General features: G+C 35.5%; 2 protein-coding genes across 2 annotated transcripts in view; one reads left to right on the top strand and one right to left on the bottom strand.

Moving 5' to 3' along the window:
- Nucleotides 1-21728, bottom strand: part of LOC139127914 (echinoderm microtubule-associated protein-like 2) — a 175605-nt gene that overhangs the window by 32286 nt on the left and 121591 nt on the right. The gene's annotated exons all lie outside the window — the stretch shown is intronic.
- On the top strand, nucleotides 718-20909 carry LOC139127906 (uncharacterized). The gene is made up of 6 exons (XM_070693762.1): nucleotides 718-3044; nucleotides 11449-12187; nucleotides 12635-12980; nucleotides 17902-18125; nucleotides 18561-19275; nucleotides 19573-20909. Exons 1-6 carry the CDS (start codon nucleotides 846-848, stop codon nucleotides 19979-19981), a joined length of 4632 nt encoding a protein of 1543 aa, XP_070549863.1. The 5' UTR covers nucleotides 718-845; the 3' UTR covers nucleotides 19982-20909.

Raw genomic sequence — 21728 nt, forward strand, 5'->3', positions numbered from 1 at the left:
TTGATGTGGACAGACATACATACATACATACCTACATACATACATACATACAGACGACATTTTTCCACCTTATACGAATACCTGCCATTTGCATATATACATATGCATATTATATGGGAGCTAAAAATGATTTGCTCATGAAGTTGTGTTTTTAGTAAAATATTTACGTGGCTAATCAATTTTTGCTGTGGCTAATTTTTTTTTGCATGAATTAGCCACACCAGCAGACAGTGGCTAATTTGAAAAAAATCCTAGTGCGAACACTGGTTTATGATGATGATGGTCAGGTTGGTAAATTAATTGGCATGATGGTGTCGATTGAAGAATAGAAATATCTTGGCTAAAAAAACGTCAACGTTTGGCTGCACAAATTTTGTGAAAAGATTGTCAGACAATTGTTAGAATCGCCAGCATTTTCACCATATTCACTAACTTTAAAATTTTTTGTTGAATAATCCTCACAGAGATGGACCAAGCCACAACAATTATTATATAGTTTTCAAAACTTTCAATTCTACTGTTCTAATGAAAGAACTCCACGACAAAATAGTATTATCACCAAATATTATCAAAAAGATAGAAATCTTTCACAGATATTGTTCAAAAGTGACCCCTCACCCTGTTTTCAAGGGGAAGCATTCACATGACCTGAAAGGCCTAGATCAAGAAGTAGGTCACTGAGAACTCCCAAAGTTTGTACAGTGTTGTATAACAGAATGCTCTTGATACAAAACTTAACTACATTAGTGGATCATGTGACACCATGAACAGTATCTGCAATATCATGTTAAGGGGTCCTAGTTCTGTACCTGTCTCAGCTTGGTTCACTGACACACCTGTGCACAATGGCTGCTGCTCCTGAACGTAAAGTTTTGGAAGAAATTGGTGAAGATTTCCTGTGTTGTACAATATGTCTTGACCAGTTCAAGTCTCCTAAAATTCTACCATGTCTGCATACATTCTGTGAGCAGTGTTTAGTCACACTGGTTGAGAAGACTGGATCTCTAAACTGTCCAGAATGTCGACAGCAATATCAGCTTCCTGTTGGAGGAGTGGCAGCAATAAAAGGCAACTTCTTTATGAGCAATCTGATTGAGATATTCAAGCAACGACTGCAGTCCATACAGGGAACTGAGATCAAATGTGAAGGCTGCCAACAGAATACAGCCACTCACAGGTGTGTGGACTGTAGATATTTTCTTTGTAACACATGTTCCAAAACCCACAGAAATCTGCCATTTACCCGGACACATCAACTAATGACCATAGGAGAATATGAAACAGCAAAGTCAACAAGTCCAGTATCAATACAAGCAGTGGAATATTGCAATGTTCACACCAAGAATGAGGTCAAATTCTACTGTGAAACCTGTCAGGTACCTGTCTGTACAGACTGCACCATAGTCAAACATCGCATACCAGAGCATGTACACAGAGACTTGAAAGATGCAGCAGATGAGTATCTCATAGAATTGAAAACCATGTTTGACAAACTGAAAGTGAAAGAACAGAAAGCTGAAAAGATCAAAACCCTGGCCAAGCAGATACACACTGATCTTACAGAGCAATGCAGCAGAGAAGAAAGGAAGGTGAGAATGAAAGCAGAAGAAATCATCAAGAAAATAAAAAGGGAAGAGCAGAGACTCATAGATGAACTGAAAAACAATTACAAAATGAAAATTAAAAGAGCAGCTGTTGATATCGATGAGATGGAATTAAAACATGGTAACATTAAGAGTGCATGCAGTTACATAGAGACACTGATGCATCATGGGAATGCTGTTCAACTTCTCTCCACAAAGGATGATGTTGGCACTCGTATCAAACAACTGATTAACATGGAAACTAAAGTGGACACTGTGCATGAGGACTTAACATTCACACCTAACAATGAATTCTGTGAGCATGGAATTCTGGGAATACTGAAATCTGATGTGTGTATGTCAAAGTGTACAGTTGAAAACATTCCAAAACAACTCCTGAAAGGTGACTCTGCAGACCTACTGATCACAACCAGAGATTCCACAGGAAAAAAAGTCATCCCAAAACAACCAGTGAAAGCCAAGGTAAGAAAACCTGATGCATCATGGGAAGACATCAATGTAGCTGATAACAGAGATGGTACACACAGAGTTACAGTGGGTGTACAATTGGATGGAAAATATCAATTTACCATGACAATAGGAGATCAACCAATACCAGGCTGTCCTGTCATCATACCTGTCATCAAAGGATTGGTGAAGACCATTGGCAGTCAAGGAAGTGCTGAGGGACAGTACAACAATCCCTGGAGTGTGGCCATAAATAAAGACAGAGATATTGTCACTACAGATACAGGCAATTATAGGTTGCAGATAAATACCAAAATGGGAAAATTTAAGAAATGTCTGAAATTCAAACAGTTTAAGAAGCCATTCACACCACGTGATATAGCTATATCCAATGATAATACATACTATAGTTTAGATTATAACAATAAACAAGTAGTTGTCAATGATGAGAATGGACATGTCATCAGATACTTTGGACAAAATGAGTTGAAAAGTCCAAGGGGTATTTGGATTAGTCCTGTAGATGGCAAGGTCTATGTGACAGATGAGGGAGGGGATTGTGTCAGGGTTTATACACAACATGGTAAATACCGTAAGTCATTTGGGTCAGAAGGTATGGTAGGCAAAGGGAAATTCAGTGGGGCCTTCGGTGTAGTCATAGCAACTACTGGAATGGTATTTGTAGCAGACTACATTAACAAGTGTATCCAGGTATTCGATGCAGATGACAAGTATTTGTATTCCTTTGATTGTCAGAGTGGGGATGGTAAGATGAGATGTCCCACGGGAATAGCAATTGAAAATCATAAATATGTCTATGTTACTACTGATACCCCTAGTAGTGTACTGAAGTTTGAGAGTAGTGGTGAGTTTGTTTGTCGTATTGATAGTGATAGGGATGGGCTGAACAGCCCTACTGGTATAGCTTTGACAGATGATGTACCTTGCAATGTTGTTGTAGCTGATACAGCCAACCACTGCATCAAAGTGTTTGTACAGAGAGAAACATCAACATAACTCTTGGGAGATTGTATTTTTTTTGATCAGCAAAATCCACAGATGTAAAACAAGTACTATGTTGGTTTACATTTTTTTTTACTTAAGTCAACATGGACAGCTTTTGTTCAATACTTCATGATGATATATCCATTCCATGATTACAGTACATGTTTACATTTGTACATATAACAGTAGCAAATACACAATAAAGTAGAATGTATTATATTGACGTTATTGTGAGATTTAGTTTTATATGGTATATACCAGTATAGCATATAAGAAAACACTGTGTTGTATTGCCCCTATATTAATATGTAATTCAGGTTTTTTCTAGCCATAGACAATTTCAGGAAACGATGAACAATACAGTGCGTTTCACCTAGATACCGCTACTCAGCGTATGAGATGGACACAATCAACATGCAAAACACATGATTAGCTTGGGTATCACGGACACATTTCAAAGCCACCGACTCGTCAATTTATTGCAGTAAACCAGCATGGGGCAGCCGCTGTCTAGACTGAGAGATAAACAGTTGAATAGACTTGATCTACAATGTAACTGTTTCTTTTGCAATTTTCAGCTAAGAGTTCAAGAGTGAAGGTATTCTCAACAGAAAGTAACTAACAAGCCACACATTGTAGATCAAGTGTATCTCTCAATCTAGACAGAGCAGCTGCCCCATGCTGGTTTACTGTAATTAATCAATGAGTCGGTTACTTTCAAATGTGTCGTGATACCCAAGCTTATCGTTTGTGTTATAGGTGAAATGTGTCCGTCTCATACGCAGAGTTGCGGTACCTAGGTGAAAGGCACTGTAATGTTAGAAACTTCTTTACAGCAAATTTTATGGTTTGTTTCAGTTTGTAATAAATCTTGTTTGTAATAAATGATGTCTAATCCAGTGTCACAGTGACTAAACCTTAAACGTTACTTAAATTTCATTTATGATAGCACAATTATTTCATACCTTTGATTGTTAGCTAGTTACACTAAAATGATTTTCACTTCTTTACATTTCACAAGATCAGTTGTTAGTACAAAGGATAGACTTTTTTGTGCGACCAAATTCAGTAATCATGTAAGAACAAAATACTTGTTTTTCTTTACTTAAAGAATTTAATATTGACCCTTTATTCTTATAGCTCTGGTCATGGCATTTGTAAAATTGTATTGCATTGTATGTGGAAGTGATTTTTATGACTTTCGTACTGAAAATATTGTCAACTGAAAATGAATTTTTTGTCTACATGTTAAAATATAATGTATGCAATACAAAAAAGAAAGGGATAGCCTGCATAATGATCAATATATGAATTCTTTTTTCTCTCTCTCAGAAAATAAGATAATTACAATCAATTTCTATACTATATTATACAAGTAGATAAATGTAGTGATATTTTCACTTATTGTGGGCCAAAGTGAAACAAAGATTATTTACAATACTGTGTATTTCCTTCAAGATCTGTTTTTGTATACATTTCTCTTTAAACCATTTCTAAAGTTGGTGCACATCAATTGTTTTCAACTAGTTATAATTTGAAATTGTTTGTAATGTGAATTTAAGAAATGATGTACTTTAATGGGACATTTAGTGTATTATCAGTGTCTGTCAGTGTGTATTTCATTTTATATGTGGTGGTACAGGGAATAAACTTGATGAAGGTTTAGGGATTACTCTCCCATAAGTACCAGTATTTGGTAAAATTTGTTTGTTTGTAATGATTTTGTCCTTCCTCCAGGTTATAAATCCTTCCAAAAATCTATATTTGAAACGTTCTGTATCATATTATCACTAAATATTTCAAAGCCATTTCCAAATAATTAAAACTAACTTTAGATAATGTCACCTTTCAAAATAACAAATAACTTTCATGATTGCAGAATTTATCATACCCAATCATCAGGTGTAGTGGGGCAACTTGAGATTCCCTTCTGCACATTGCATACTGTATACTGTTTTATTTTCGCGAACGATTTATTTTTGCGATATTTGCGATTGCAAAAAATTGCGAACTTTTGACGTCGCAGACATAACATGCTAACTGCTCCACTGTACCACACTCCCTCAATATACACAAAACCTTTTGTATACAGTACACACACACGTATACCAAACCAACGACTAGACAATCATTTATACTTAAACGTGCGTACATTTCTTGATTTGAAAAGTTTAAAATAATATGCAAAGGATTAAAACATAGGGCCAAAGTCCCTGAAGCTACAATAGACATGGATACAAAATTAAGTATTTCCTGACTGTATGAAGTTATCTCACTTTAATAGGTCATCCTAGGGACTTGTAAACCAAATGTTAAAGCTGTCTGACCAGCGGTTTTGAAAAAACAAGCAACTCAACAGTTGACAGAGCTCTGCTGTGTAATATGTAGAGAATAACCTTTTGTGACACATGTATTGATGAAGAAGGTGGATATCTTTGATTAACATTGTAAGTGAGTTCTGTTGAATAAGTTGAGACTGTACATACTCAGAGAAGGCACACTGAAGAGACAAATGTTTGAAACTTAAGAAGTTCAAGGTCATCAAAAGCATTATAAGGAATCATGTAACTTTCATTGCACTGTTTACACAGATTGCACAATTGCTATAAATAGCACATGAGGAATCTTACAGCCAAGCTTTACCATAAAAACCCTATCACTTTGACCACTCTTTTAATTGACCACTCTATTTTTTTCCTCAAAAAGTAATTTTATTTTATCCTTACCAAGTCAACCATAAATGGAAATTAGAACTTTCTCTATCTCTATCTCTATTGACTATTTTGAGCAATTTCTTTTAGATAACATACAGGGCACAATAAATGACGGTTCATAATATGTCAAAGTTGGGATTCAGGAAAGTTGCCTTTACATGTTTTAATCCTACAAGATGGTAAGCATTTCACTATGAACTGTCAAAAAAAGTTGAACTTTCTGATAATTCTACACTAAAATTATTTTGGCTTTGATGATTTCCTAATTAATTCAATTATTTAAAATCATATTAATTATTTTTTTCTGGGTGAATTGATAGGGTTTACACAGTACAACAATTACATACAATGTAAGTCAAATTTTGACCAAAAATGACAAAAAAAATTCCTTAAAAATACAGATTTGCATATTTCATCACAATTTGAACAAATCTAAGTTGGGTTACCCCTAGGGACCTGTATACCAAATAACAAAGCTGTCTGACCTGCGGTTATGAAGATTTTTTACCAAAAACACCTTTTTTGGCATTAATTTGCCTATTTTCAACAATATCAAAAAATTAAAAAAAAAAGTTTCTCAAAATCATATTTTTCATCTACACAACAAATATCAAATCAGTAAGTACAGCGGTTCTCAAGATATTTGAGTGGACGGACGCCTCACAAATGGACATACATACATACATACATACATACATACATACATACAGACTGACGCCGGACGGATACCCATCCCAATAGCTTCTATAGACTTTAGTCTATAGTAGCTAAAAACAAGTTAAAAAGAAAATGATCATAATAAAAGTATGCTCTACGCAACGTTCATTGCACAACGTGGACGGATAGAATTACGGATGTGTACGCTCAAACAGTACAAATGGCGGCTCACTATTGAAAAATAAAGTTCACTTTCAAAGTTCTCAAATCTTTAAATTTCAATACTGTCAATGACTGAAATTATTGATGACTTCTCAAAACCTTCAGTGATTGCATCACGATCATTTCCGAGCTTATCGAACGCTGACAAAAACCAGCTCGCATGAAGGGGTTTCAGTGTTGACAAACGGAGATCTACTGCCACAGCACTTACATCAACGCCACTGTCAAGGGCCTCAGCTACTTTTCCTAAATTCTTTACCCAGTGCATCCTTGAATTTCGCATTGAAAGACAAGTCCAAGCAAGTCCAGAGTGGAATTTGATAACTTTCACCAAGCTAAGGAGCTTTACTCCTGAGCATGCGCAGTTTTACTTTGTCGATTACCCGCCATTTTGGACATCTTGTATGTGAGCAGTCCGAGTGGACCATTCACTTTTGAAGTTCTATTAAAGTTATTACTGAGTTAACACAGGGATGGTGGCCATTTTGAATTTCAAAATGTCAGGAAATCTTAGGTGATTTGTCTCTCTTGTACCAAATTTGCACGATGATTCCTCATTCCTATTCTTTATTTTGAAAGAGAATGGTTGAAAGTTTCGTTGAGGAAGTGTCTGAGCTAAAATTTAAGTCTTTCACTTTTTAGGCACCTACCGGTACTATCATAATGAATAAACATAGGGCCAAAGTCCCTGAAGCTACTATAGACATGGATACAAAATTAAGTATTTCCTGACTGTATGAAATTATCTCACTAAGGTCATCCTACGGACAAGTAAACTAAATATTAAAGCTGTCTGACCAGCGGTTTTGAAAGAACAAGCAACTCAACAGTTGACAGAGCTCTGTTGAGTTATGTAGAGAATAACCTTTTGTGACACATGTATTGATGAAGAAGGTGGATATCTTTGATTAACATTGTGAGTTCTGTTTAATAAGTTGAGACTGTACATACTCAGAGAAAGCACACTGAAGAGACAAAGGTTTGAAACTTAAGAAGTTCAAGGTCATCAAAAGCATTATAAGGAATCATGTTACACTTTCATTGCACTGTTTGGACAGATTGCATAATTGCTATAAATAGCACATGGGGAATCTTTATACAGCCCAGCTTTACCATAAAAACCCTATCACTTTGACCACTCTTTTAATTGACCACTCTATTTTTTTCCTCAAAAAGTAATTTTATTTTATCCTTACCAAGTCAACCATAAATGGAAATTAGAACTTTCTCTCTCTCTATCTCTATCTCTATTGACTATTTTGAGCAATTTCTTTTAGATAACATACAGGGCACAATAAATGACGGTTCAGAATATGTCAAAGTTGGGATTCAGGAAAGTTGCCTTTACATGTTTTAATCCTCCAAGATGGTAAGCATTTCACTATGAACTGTCAAAAAAAGTTGAACTTTCTGATAATTCTACAATAAAATTATTTTGGCTTTGATGATTTCCTAATTAATTCAATTATTTAAAATCATATTAATTATTTTTTCTGGGTGAATTGATAGGGTTTATACAGTACAAGAATTACATACAATGTAAGTCAAATTTGACCAAAAATGACAAAAAAATTCCTTAAAAATACAGATTTGCATATTTCATCACAATTTGAACAAATCTAAGTTGGGTTACCCTAGGGACCTGTATACCAAATAACAAAGCTGTCTGACCAGCGGTTATGAAGAAGAAGATTTTTTACCAAAAACACCTTTTTTGGCATTAATTTGCCTATTTTCAACAATATCAAAAAATAAAAAAAAATAGTTTCTCAAAATCATATTTTTCATCTACACAACAAATATCAAATCAGTAAGTACTGCGGTTCTCAAGATATTTGAGTGGACGGACGCCTCACAAACGGACATACATACATACATACATACAGACTGACGACGGACGCCGGACGGATACCCATCCCAATAGCTTCTATAGACTATAGTCTATAGTAGCTAATCATGCATATTTTGAACAAATTTAATATGGTCACACACTGCTTACACACTGCTTATAACCACACATAAGTCTACCAGAAAAGGATAAGAATACAACAGATACAATATTGGAAAAGAATACTGAAAAATATGAAAATTCAACTCATTTCACACACTTTTTAATGTCACGACAAATTGTGATTCAATCGTGAGACTACTTTTACTTTATTGAGAGGCTTCAATAGACTGACATTTTGAGATGTGTGCTTAAACATTATTGAGATGTGTCAAAGAAAATGTGGCTCAAATTTTAACTGAGACATGAAATAATTTATAATACCATGAATGCGCATTGTGGGAGTATGCTGCCTCATAAACACTGTCAGTTTTGAAGTTGAGCTTACAAGTGCCGAGTATTTACAAAGACAGTAAAGAATATGAGAAATCTTTTATTTTTGTGAAGTAATTATTAATTAAACACTAAATTGAACAAAGTTGCTATAGCTCAATTTGATTGTGCATTACTGGAATTGTCTATTTTAATAGACAAATCTTGTAGAATTTTATAAAATGGTTGAGGTAGAGTGGATTCTCAGACAGTCTTGTTTCGACACACTCATCTCAATACGATCCAATTTCCATTCATTACTCTTCATTGATTGATAATTTTAAAATCTCAATAAGAAATTAAATTTGAAGCTGAGGGCTTTAGTTCAAGATTGAAGATACTGACTTATCTTTAGAAAAAATACTTACAGTACTGAAGAAATTCACATTGCTTCTTTTTCATTAACCAATCAAAATACTGAAGGTTATTCAGAATTACTGAGTAGAGTCAAAACAACTTTTAAGGCAATACAGATAATCCACGCATTTTATTTCAAAAAAGAAGTATTTTGAAACTTAAAAAGCTGAAAGCATATCTGATTTGTTTGACTCTTTCCTGTTGTCTGAAAGACCTTGGAAAGGAAAACAGAATTCACATCTAAACTGAAAATTCTAAAGAAGACATCGGAGGCTGATATTGCTCTATGTTTGAAAATTTATCCAATTGATTCATAAATCCTACTAGCATGAGATTAATTCCAATATTTAAATTTATTTAGTTGAGCCACATAAAGAGCTTAGCTTCTCTTCCAAATCATTCACCAACTTTTGAATTCTTTTTCAAACTCAAAGGAACTTCCTGACAGTTCATGAAAATTGTTCTTTATAGAAAGACATTACAAGGATTGCAAATGCATTGAATTGCCACTTAATGTGTCAATGCTTTGAAATCACAGCCTACAGCATATCAATTATTCCATTAAAAGTTGATTGACAGCTGTCAAATGGTTTTCTTTGTGGCTTAATACTAAGCACAATTAATCTTTGAATTGAAAATATTTCACACATAACACACATAGAAAACAGCTGACAATGAACTTGAGTCAACACCAAGGTCTTGTCTAGTTCACACTGAGAACAAATTTCTGGAATTGGCAGCTGAGTCTATCATATCTGCAGCACTGTTATAATTTATGTAATGTTGATATGCCACAGAGGAAACAAGTACACATTCTACAACTGTTCTGATTGGACAAGTTTTTCATAAACTATCCAATCAAAGAGTAGTCGTGGTGACAAAAAAAATATAACATGTATCTCAGAGGAGAAGCTGTTCTTTTGATAATTTCAAAGACTGGACGGATGTAAAATACCATTTTCTTGCACGAAATATTGCTGACCTCGCATTCTCATTGGTCAAGAACAAATGACCCTCCCCTACATCAAATACTTTGCGATTCAACGGCCAAGCCTGATAGTCTTTTCAGATTCCCATATAGAAATGCCCACTGTTTGCCAATAACACAGTCTGAACATGCAGATTTAATCTGAATCATTATGCTGATGATGATGGCAAGGTTGGTAAATTGGTATGATGTTAATGATTGAAGAGTTGAAATATCACGGCTAACAGAACATCAACTTTCGGCTGCTCAAATTTTGTGAAAAGATTTCCAGACTTTGATGGAATCACCAGTATTTTCACCATATTCATTGGCTTTCAAACTTTTTGTTGAATACCCCCTCACAGAGATGGACCAAGCCACAACAATATAGTTTTCAAAACTTTCAATTCACTGCAAATAACTCAACAACAATATAGTATTATAACAAAATATTATCACAAAATTATAAATCTTTTACAGATTGTTCTTGAAGTGAACTTTGACCCAATATTGTTTTCAAGTGATAGCATTCACATAACCTGGATGGCCTGTATCAAGAAGTAAGTGACCCAGAACTCCCTAAGTTTATACCGTACATCTTGTATATCAGAATATGCTTAATAAACATTAATACAATATTGGATCATGTGACATCATGAACAGTTTGTACAATATCATGTTAAGGGGTCCCATCTGCCAATAATCCTATACCTGTCTCAGGTTGGTTCACTGACACACCTATATGCACAATGGCTGCTGCTCCTGAACGTAAAGTTTTGGAAGAAATTGGTGAAGATTTCCTGTGTTGTACAATATGTCTTGACCAGTTCAAGTCTCCTAAAATTCTACCATGTCTGCATACATTCTGTGAGCAGTGTTTAGTCACACTGGTTGAGAAGACTGGATCTCTAAACTGTCCAGAATGTCGACAGCAATATCAGCTTCCTGTTGGAGGAGTGCCAGCAATAAAAGGCAACTTCTTTATGAGCAATCTGATGGAGATATTCAAGCAACGACTGGAGTCCATGCACGGAAGTGAGATCAAGTGTGAAGGCTGCCAACAGATTACAGCAACTCACAGGTGTGTGGAGTGTAGACACTACCTCTGTGACAACTGTGTTACTAAGGGCTCATAAAAATCTGCCAATCACACAGACATATCAACTAATGACCATTGAAGAATATGAAACAGCAAAGTCAACCAGTCCAGTAACACTTCAGGCAGTGGAATATTGCAATGTTCACACAAAGAATGAGGTGAAATTCTACTGTGAAACCTGTCAGGTACCTGTCTGTACAGACTGCACCATAGTCAAACATCGCATACCAGAGCATGTACACAGAAACTTGAAAGATGCAGCAGATGAGTATCTCATAGAATTGAAAACCATGTTTGACAAACTGAAAGTGAAAGAACAGAAAGCTGAAAAGATCAAAACCCTGGCCAAGCAGATACACACTGATCTTACAGAGCAGTGCAGCAGAGAAGAAAGGAAGGTGAGAATGAAAGCAGAAGAAATCATCAAGAAAATAAAGAGAGAAGAGCACAGACTCAAAGAAAAACTGAAAAACAATTACAAAATGAAAATTAAAAGAGCAGCTGCTGATATTGATGAGATGGAATTAAAACATGGTAACATTAAGAGTGCATGCAGTTACATAGATACACTGATGCATCATGGGAATTATGTTCAACTTCTCTCCACAAAGGGTGATGTTGGAACTCATATCAAGCAACTGATTACCATGGAAACTAAAGTGAAACCTGAACATGAACACTTCACATTCACACCCAACAATGAATTCTGTGAGCATGGAATTCTGGGAATACTGAAATCTGATGTGTGTATGTCAAAGTGTACAGTTGAAAACATTCCAAAACAACTCCTGAAAGGTGACTCTGCAGACCTACTGATCACAACCAGAGATTCCACAGGAAAACAAGTCATCCCAAAACAACAAGTGAAAGCCAAGGTAAGAAAACCTGATGCATCATGGGAAGACATCAATGTAGCTGATAACAGAGATGGTACACACAGAGTTACAGTGGCTGGGCAATTGGACGGAAAATATCAAGTTACCATGACAATGGGCGATCAACCAATACCAGGCTGTCCTGTCATCATACCTGTCATCAAAGGATTGGTGAAGACTATTGGCACTCCAGGAAGTGCTGATGGACAGTTCAAATTTCCATGGAGTGTGGCCATAAACAAAGACAGAGACATTGTCACTGCAGATACAGACAATAATAGGTTGCAGATAACCAACAGAAAGGGAAAATTGAAGAAAATTTTGGAATTCAAACAGTTTGCAAAGCCTTTCCGACCACGTGATGTATAAATAGGAAGTGATAATACACACCATAGTTTAGATAACAATAATAAGCAAGTAGTTGTCAGTGATGAGAATGGACATGTCATCAGATACTTTGGACAAAATGAGTTGAAAGATCCATATGGTATTGGGATTAGTCCTGTAGATGGCAATGTCTATGTGACAGACAGGGGTGGGCATTGTGTCAGGGTTTACACACAACATGGCAAATATCTTAGGTTATTTGGGTCAGAAGGTAAAGGTCAAGGGCAATTCAATTGGCCCTGGGGTGTAGTCATTTCAAGTACTGGAATGGTATTTGTAGCAGACCATAATAACCAGCGTATCCAGGTATTCAATGCAGATGACCAGTAATTTGTATTCCTTTGATTGTCAGAGTGGGGATGGTAAGATGAGAGGTCCCAGGGGAATAGCAATTGAAAATGATAAACATGTCTATGTTACCACTGGTGGTGTTTACATGCATGGTAGCGAGCTGAAGATCGATAGTAGTAGTGTGCTGAAGTTTGAGAGTAGTGGTAAGTTTGTTTGTCGTATTGATAGTGATAGTGATGGGCTGAGCCTCCCCACTGGTATAGCACTGACAGATGATGTACCTTGCAGGGTGGTTGTAGCAGATTGGGGCAACCACTGCATCAAAGTGTTTGTACAGTGAGACACATCTCAATAAATTTTGTTCTATTGACTGATGTACATCAAATTAGAAGATGAAAACGCAAGTACATGTATATATTGAGCAACATCTTTGATTTAAGTCAACTGATGCATGGCTAACTTTTGATACATGTTTCATCACCCTGTGATGTGAGATGAAGATATGTTATGGTACCTGAATATATAAAAAATTTGAATTTGTTTGTGGTTTTGGTGTTTTAGCTTAACACATACACCACTATGTATGAAAGAGACAGCATGGTCTTGTATTTCTGTATATCAGTACGCTTATGTATGAAGTTTTTCAGAAAATGTAAGAAACACTAAATAGGATTTTTTCGAGATTGATTGAAACTTGCAACACACTTTAAGAAATATTTTCAGACTGTGATAAATTTAATCTACAAATCTGTTTTGGTTTTACATAAATGCCAATAGTTTTTGTGCCAGTGTCAGTTTCAATTTACCTCCTTTGGTTAAGTTGTTTGTTATTTTTTATTTTAGCTGTCTCCCATTACAAACTCAGAGAGCATTTTTGTCTTCATTGCCATTGCTTTTGTTTCATTCATAAAAAAACCTCTACATACCGGTATCTTACACCTTAGACCAAAATAGTTGTCCTCATTACTTCATGTATTAGTCGTCAGTACCTTGTGAATACTGTTTGTAACCAAAATATTATTCAGAAATGAAGTTCTTATTTCCTTTACTTCAATAAATTAATAACAATATTATATGCTTATCAGCCTTCTAAAGAATTTATAAAATTAAATTTTAAGATGACAAGAGAAACCGATGTGTGCAATGGTTCTCCTTACATATTTTTCAAATGATTCTGTGATCTAAAATAGAATGTAGCAGGTACAAAGAACAAAAAATAACATGAAAATTAATTATGAGGATTTTTAGAAGGATATTAATCAGAGAGGTATTTCAATTGTTTTGCACTGGGTAAAACTGTTTGCAAATGATGAGGACACCCCTAGGGGGAAGGTATCCCCCTCTCACACAAAATGTTTTTAGAAATTGATGTGTGCAATGGTGCAGCCTGGTGTTTTTAATTTATCTTGCACTACGTAAAACTGGAAATGATGTTAAACATTGGCAGGACCAATATTCAATAATCCAAGAACAGCAATGCATTTGTACCTGGTAAAAAACAAACCAAAGTGTGCCAGAGATTGAAGATCAAAAACTTTCAAGCAATGGCAAAACACAAAAAATACCAGAATCAATCATCAAAATCACCATAAATAATTTGTCATTATAATTCGACTCCACTTTATCGATGAGAAAACTACAGAACTCTACCTCTCATTCAGGTTTGCTTTCACTGTTTTGTACGATTGTCGCGATGTAATTTTTATTACATGTTCATTACACACAATATCTATCTGTACCATCTGAAATTTGAAAACTCTTTGTTAACTCATAGTTGCTGACCTGGAAACGATTTATGTCATTCAGACACCATAAATTCACAAAAGCTTATTCTGTTTAGACTGTGAACAATGAAATATAACACTGAAATCTTTTTGAATTTCATACATAATATCAAATGATTAAAGTAGAGTCAATTCTCTGAAAACTCTTTAACAAACTTCTTCTAATACTGTCTAAGTTTCATTTCTCGTTATTCTTCATTGATTGGTAATTTTTATATCTTCATAAGAAGACAAGACTTATGTTTACAAAAATACTTACTAATACAGAAGAAAAAAAATTCTTTTTCTGATTCTTTTTCATGAAGCAATCATGCGACTGAAAGTTATTCAGAAAGAAATACTTTTGTCAAGACAATTTTTGAGGCAAGAAGGATAATCAATATAATACTTTCATAACAGACGTCTTTTGAAACTTCACAAGCAGAAGTATATCTCAATCATTTGAGAAAATTGAGGCTTTTGTCTGCAAGACCTCAAAAGGAAAACAGTTCATGAACCCTACCAGCATGGGATTATTTCCAATATTTGAAGTTATTCAGTTGAGCCGCATAAAAATCTTAGCTTCTTTTCAAAATCATACACCAATTTTTTGAATATTTTGTCACACTCAGAGGAACTTCCTGACAGTCCATAATAATTGTTCTTTATAGAAAGACATTACAAGGATTGCAAATGCATTGAGTTGCTGCTTAATGTGTCAATGCTTTGAAATCACAGCCTACAGCATATCAATTATTCCATTAAAAGTTGATTGACAGCTGTCAAATGGTTTTCTTTATGGCTTACAAAGCACAGTCAATCTTTGAATTGAAAATATTTCACACTTAATACACATAGAAAACAGCTGAAAATGAACTTGAGTCAACATCAAGGTCTTGTCGACCGTAGTTCACACTGAGAACAAATTTCTGGAATTGGCAGCTGAGTCTATCATATCTGCAGCACTGTTATAATTTATGTTTTGATGATATGCCACAGAGGAAAAAAGTACACATTCTACTACTGTTCTGATTGGACAAGTTTTTCGTTAACTACCCAATCAAAATGTAGTCGTGGTGACAAAAACAATATACAATATATCTCGATGGGAAAGCTGTTCTTTTGATAATTTCAAAGACTGGATTCATGAAAAGTACCATTTGTTTGCACAAAATACATACTGACCTCCCTTTCTAATTGGTCATCAACAAGTGACCCTCCCCTACACCAAATACTTCGCAATTCAATAGCAGAGCCCAAAATAGTCTTTCCACATTCCCATATAGAAATGCCAATCTGCCAATTATTTGCCATCATGACTCAGTCTGAACATGAGTGTATAGTCTAAATGATGATGATGATGATGACGGTCAGGTTGGTAAATTGGCATGATGATGTCAACTGAAGAGTTGAAATATAACGGCTAAAAACCATCAATGTTCAGCTGCTCGAATTTTGTGAAAAGATTGTCAGACTTTGTTGGAATCACTGAGCATTTTCACCATATTCACTGGCTTTCAAACTTTCTGTTGAATACCCTCACAGAGATGGACCAAGTCACAACAATATAGTTTTCAAAACTTTCAATTCTTAGACTAATGTTTTAATGAAAATAACTCCAAATAATTTCACAAAGGCATAAATCTTTCAAAGATATTGTTCTCAAAGTGATCCCCGACCTTGTTTTCAAGTGGTACCTCAGAAGTATCATGTGACAAACATGCTACGTGTAGTGACGGAACGTAATCACATGTAACTCTCTAATAACAATATGTTTCCGGCAGACACTGAGATAATTGCAAGTGCAGAGAAATGTCGGTGACTGGTTTTAAAAATTCACAGTGGTGTCATGAATCACAATGCGGTTTGTAAATTATACTTGGCATATACACTCCCAGAAAATGACGACGTGAATAATTTTTTTGAAAAACTGCACTTAAATTACCATGTAATAAATATGACCTTAAACTGGTCCAAAAATCATTTCCATTCAAGGTAATACATTACTAGGTCCATGGGACATTTGAGATTTACAAATTTAAGTAGGACCATCCTGAACCCCCAACAGTTAGTGGTGCTACCAGGTGTCCAGAATGGGTAAGCGTACCCAGTGCTAGCATGCTACACCAGTCAGGATTGGTCCCAAAATTGTCTAGAAAATATTGTATGAAATGATACAGTATATAAATCACTGTAGTAAGTTAAAGCTGGGAATGCTGTCGCTAATCATTTGAGTGACCGAGGTGTCATATTTGGCCATGATGTCGTCATATCGACCATAGAACTTTTTAAAAGTCCTAACGAGTCTTTTGGATTTGTGTCCCTGTCTCACTAGTTTTGATACCAATGAGCTGTGTCTCAGTTGAAATCAGTGTACCAGTAGGAATCACAAGCCCTACAATATCTGAGAAGTTGAGACACATACACACCATAAGCAGGTGCAGATGGAAATGAAAACCACACGCATTTCCGGCGTTCCTTCCGATCCAACTTCCCATTTATTTTTGAATAATGAGCAGTGTTTGTTTATGGATATCATGAATATATAAGCGTCCACTAGGTTAAAGCACTGTCCCTTAGAGGGACCGTGGTTTACGGACATTCTCTGGACACATTTCCCAAGATCTTCATACCTTTTGCCATTTCATTTACATCTCTATCTTTTGCAATGTTGACCAACCGATAAAATCCCTAATAAGTCCATGGATTAGCATAATTAGTTGTGTTGACTAATTAATTACAAGATGTGTATATGAGAGATAAACGTCCTTGTAATGGGGTGTAAAATAAATAAAGAATCAAGAGGCTAGGTTAGGTTATATAATCATTTATTTTATTTACTCCGATCAGTCAGAGCATGAAGAAAAGGAGAGGAACTGATAGAGAAAACAGTGAGAAAAACTCAATACGTCTGGGCCACCTGTGGTGGTAGCATTCACATGACCTGAATCACATGAATAGGGAAGCAGGTCACCAAGAACTCTCTGAGTTTGTACAGTGTCGTATTATATAATGTCTTTGTTATACAACTTAACTACAATAGTTGATCATGTGACACCATGGTAAGAGGTCTGGTTTGTTTGGAGTTCTTTACCTGTCTCTAAGTTGGTTCACTGACATACCTGTGCACAATGGCTACTGCTCCTGAACGTAAAGTTTTGGAAGAAATTGGTGAAGATTTCCTGTGTTGTAGCATCTGTCTGGAGCAGTTCAAGTCTCCTAAAATTCTACCATGTCTGCATACATTCTGTCAGCAGTGTTTAGTCTCACTGGTTGAGAAGACTGGATCTCTAAACTGTCCAGAATGTCGACAGCAATATCAGCTTCCGGTTGGAGGAGTGCCAGCAATAAAAGGCAACTTCTTTATGAGCAATCTGATGGAGATATTCAAGCAACGACTGGAGTCCATGCAGGGAAGTGAGATCAAGTGCGAAGGCTGCCAACAGAATACAGCCACTCACAGGTGTGTGGAGTGCAAATACTATCTCTGTGACAACTGTGTTAAGACTCATAAAAATCTGCCAATCACACAGACACATCAACTAATGACCATTGGAGAGTATGAAACAGCAAAGTCAACCAGTCCAGTGATACCACTACAAGCAATAGAATACTGCAATGTTCACACCCAGAATGAAGTCAAATTCTACTGTGAAACCTGTCAGGTACCTGTCTGTTCAAACTGCACCATAGTCAAACACCGCATACCAGAACACGTACACAGAGACTTGAAAGATGCAGCAGATGAGTATCTTACAGAATTGAAAGCCATGTTTGACAAACTGAAAGTGAAAGAACAGAGTGCTGAAAAGAACAAAACCCTGGCCAAGCAGATACACACTGATCTTACAGAGCAGTGCAGCAGAGAAGAAAGGAAGGTGAGAATGAAAGCAGAAGAAATCATCAAGAAAATAAAGAGAGAAGAGCAGAGACTGATAGATGAATTGAAACACACTTACGCGATGACAACTAAAAGAGCAGCTGTTGATATTGATGAGATGGAATTAAAACATGGTAACATTTTGAGTGCATGCAGTTACATCGAGACACTGATGCATCATGGGAATGCTGTTCAACTTCTCTCCACCAAGGGTGATATTGGTACTCGTATCAAGCAACTGATTACTATGGATACTAAACCAAAAACTTACCATGACTTCATATTCAGACCACATGATAAATTCTCTGAGCATGGAATCCTGGGAATCCTGGAATCTCAATATGATATTGAAATCTCAAAGTGTACAATTGAAAACGTTCCAAAACAACTCTGGAAAGGTGACTTTGCAGACTTATTAATCACAACCAGAGATTCCACAGGAAACCACGTCATCCCAAAACAACAAGTGAAAGCCAAGGTAAGAAAACCTGATGCATCATGGGAAGACATCAATGTAGATGATAACAGAGATGGTACACACAGAGTTACAGTGGCTGGAGAATTGGATGGACAATATCAAGTTACCATGACAACAGGTGATCAACCAATACCAGGCTGTCCTGTCATCATACCTGTCATCAAAGGATTGGTGAAGACCATTGGCAGTAAAGGAAGTGCTGAGGGACAGTACAACCATCCCTTGAGTGTGGCCATAAACAAAGACAGAGACATTGTCACTGCAGATAGGGACAATAATAGGTTGCAGATAAGAACCGGACATGGTACGTTTAAGAAAATTTTGAAATTTAAACACTTTAAGAAGCCTTTCAGACCATGTGATATAGCTATATCAAGTGATAATACATACTATAGTTTAGATAGCAACAATAAGCAAGAAGTGTCAGTGATGAGAATGGACATGTCATCAGATGCTTTGGCAAAATGAGCTGAAAACTCCACATGGTATTGGGATTAGTCCTGTAGATGGCAATGTCTATGTACAGACTGGGTGGGGGATTGTGTCAAGGTTTATACACAACATGGCCAATACCTTAGGTCATTTGGGTCAAGAGGTGAAGGTCAAGGGCAATTCAGTAGTCCCTTGGGTGTAGTCATAGCAACTACTGGAGTGGTATTTGTAGCAGACTACCATAACCAGCGTATCCAAGTATTCAATGCACATGACCAGTATTTGTATTCCTTTGATTGTCAGAGTGGGAATGGTGAGATCAGACGTCCCAAAGGAATCAAGATTGAAAATGATCAATTTGTCTATGTTACTACTACTAGTAGTTATTCTACCCCTAGTAGTGTACTGAAGTTTGAGAGTAGTGGTAAGTTTGTTTGTCGTATTGATAGTGATTGGGATAGGCTGAACCACCCGCTAGTATAGCACTGACAGATGATGTACCTTGCAGAGTGGTTGTAGCTGAGATGAACAACCACTGCATCAAAGTGTTTGTACAGTGATAACATAACAACTAATTGTACCAGATTTCGTTTTGTTGTTTGACATGAGTAAAGTTCACAGATGTACAACCAGTACTATGTTGGTTTACATGTTTTTTGACGTAAGTCAACATCGACAGCTTTTGTTCAATATTTTACAATAATATCCATTCCATGATTACAGTAAATGTTTACATTGGTACATAAGAGTAGCAAATACAAAGAGAAAGTACAATGTATTATTTTGACATTAAGTTTTATACGGTTTATATAGCATCATCTAAACACTCTGTTGTATTGCTGTACATTAGTTTGTACTAGAGGTTTTCTTGCTATTGACAAATTCAGAAAAATATAAAAAATAATAAAATTGCTTTTCTTATGGTTGAATGAAACTCCTTCAAAACAAATTTTACAAACTTGTTTCAGTTCGTGAGAAATTACATTTAATCCAGTGAAGCTAAACCTCAAACAAGTTTAACACTTAATTTCGTTCATGTATATCCTTCATTCTTAGATTAAATGCCTTTCTTTCTTTGCACTTCATGGTATCAATTGCATTTGTTAGTTTGTGATCACAAGCAGTAATGAAGACAAACAAAATACTTGTCTTTCTTTCAACAAGAACCTTACATACAAATACCCCTGATCAATGCATGTACAAATTTATCTTTTATTTTCATGACCCTTGTACTGAAAATAGTTTGAAAATGATTTGTTTAGTTTCTGAATTTCATTTATGAGATACTAACAAGAAAGGGTAACCTGAAAAATAATCTACATTCTCTACCAACTCAAAAAGATAACATAGTTAATTACATTTGAATTTGTATACTATATAATAAAAGTGGGCTAATACAGTAATATTTCTATTGTAGGCAAATATCAAACAAAGATTCATCTATACTTAGGTATATTCTTTGACTTTTCTTTGTGTATATTTCTCTTCCATACTATTTCTAAAATTGGTACACATCGATTGTTTTCAACTAATTTTAATGTGAATTAAACACAAGTATTTCAATGAGACATGCATTGTGTTATCAGCTAGTGTCTTTGTCTTTCATTTTACATGTACTGATATAGGGAATGATCTTCATCAGAGAGAAAGGATTACTCTCCAATAGTACCTGTATATGTAAAAATTGGTTTCTTTGTTTGCAATTATTTTATGTACTTCCTCCAGGACATACCTGGTATTATCCTTCTAAAAACTCTATATTTGAAAATGTACTTCATTACCTAGTCACTAAATATTTAATTAATGCATTTCCAAAATAATTAAACCTTACTCTAGATTATGTCATCTGTTCTTTAACCACAAATCAGCAGATAGTTTAGCAGATAATTTTCATTAAAATTGCCCCCAAAATACAACTCTGAAAATTTCACCATAAGTTAAGCAAATCTAAGTGAGATCAGCTTAAGAAACCTTTGATATTTGGTATACAGGTCTCCCAGATGACCTTATACTCAGATTTGTCCAAACTGTTATGAAAAATGTGAGTTTGTTATCGTCATTTTTTAAAATTCTTTTTCTCAAAACTGTTTGTCAGACAGCTTTGATATTCGGTACACTCGTCCACAGGGATGACCTTATTGATATTTGTCAACATTGTGATGAAAAACTTAAAATTGTAATTCTGATATAATTTTTGTCATTTTTGGTCAAAAATCTTCTTCTTCATATT

This window comes from Ptychodera flava, unplaced genomic scaffold, assembly GCF_041260155.1.
Source record: "Ptychodera flava strain L36383 unplaced genomic scaffold, AS_Pfla_20210202 Scaffold_39__1_contigs__length_1403739_pilon, whole genome shotgun sequence".
In the NCBI taxonomy this organism is placed as follows: domain Eukaryota; kingdom Metazoa; phylum Hemichordata; class Enteropneusta; family Ptychoderidae; genus Ptychodera; species Ptychodera flava.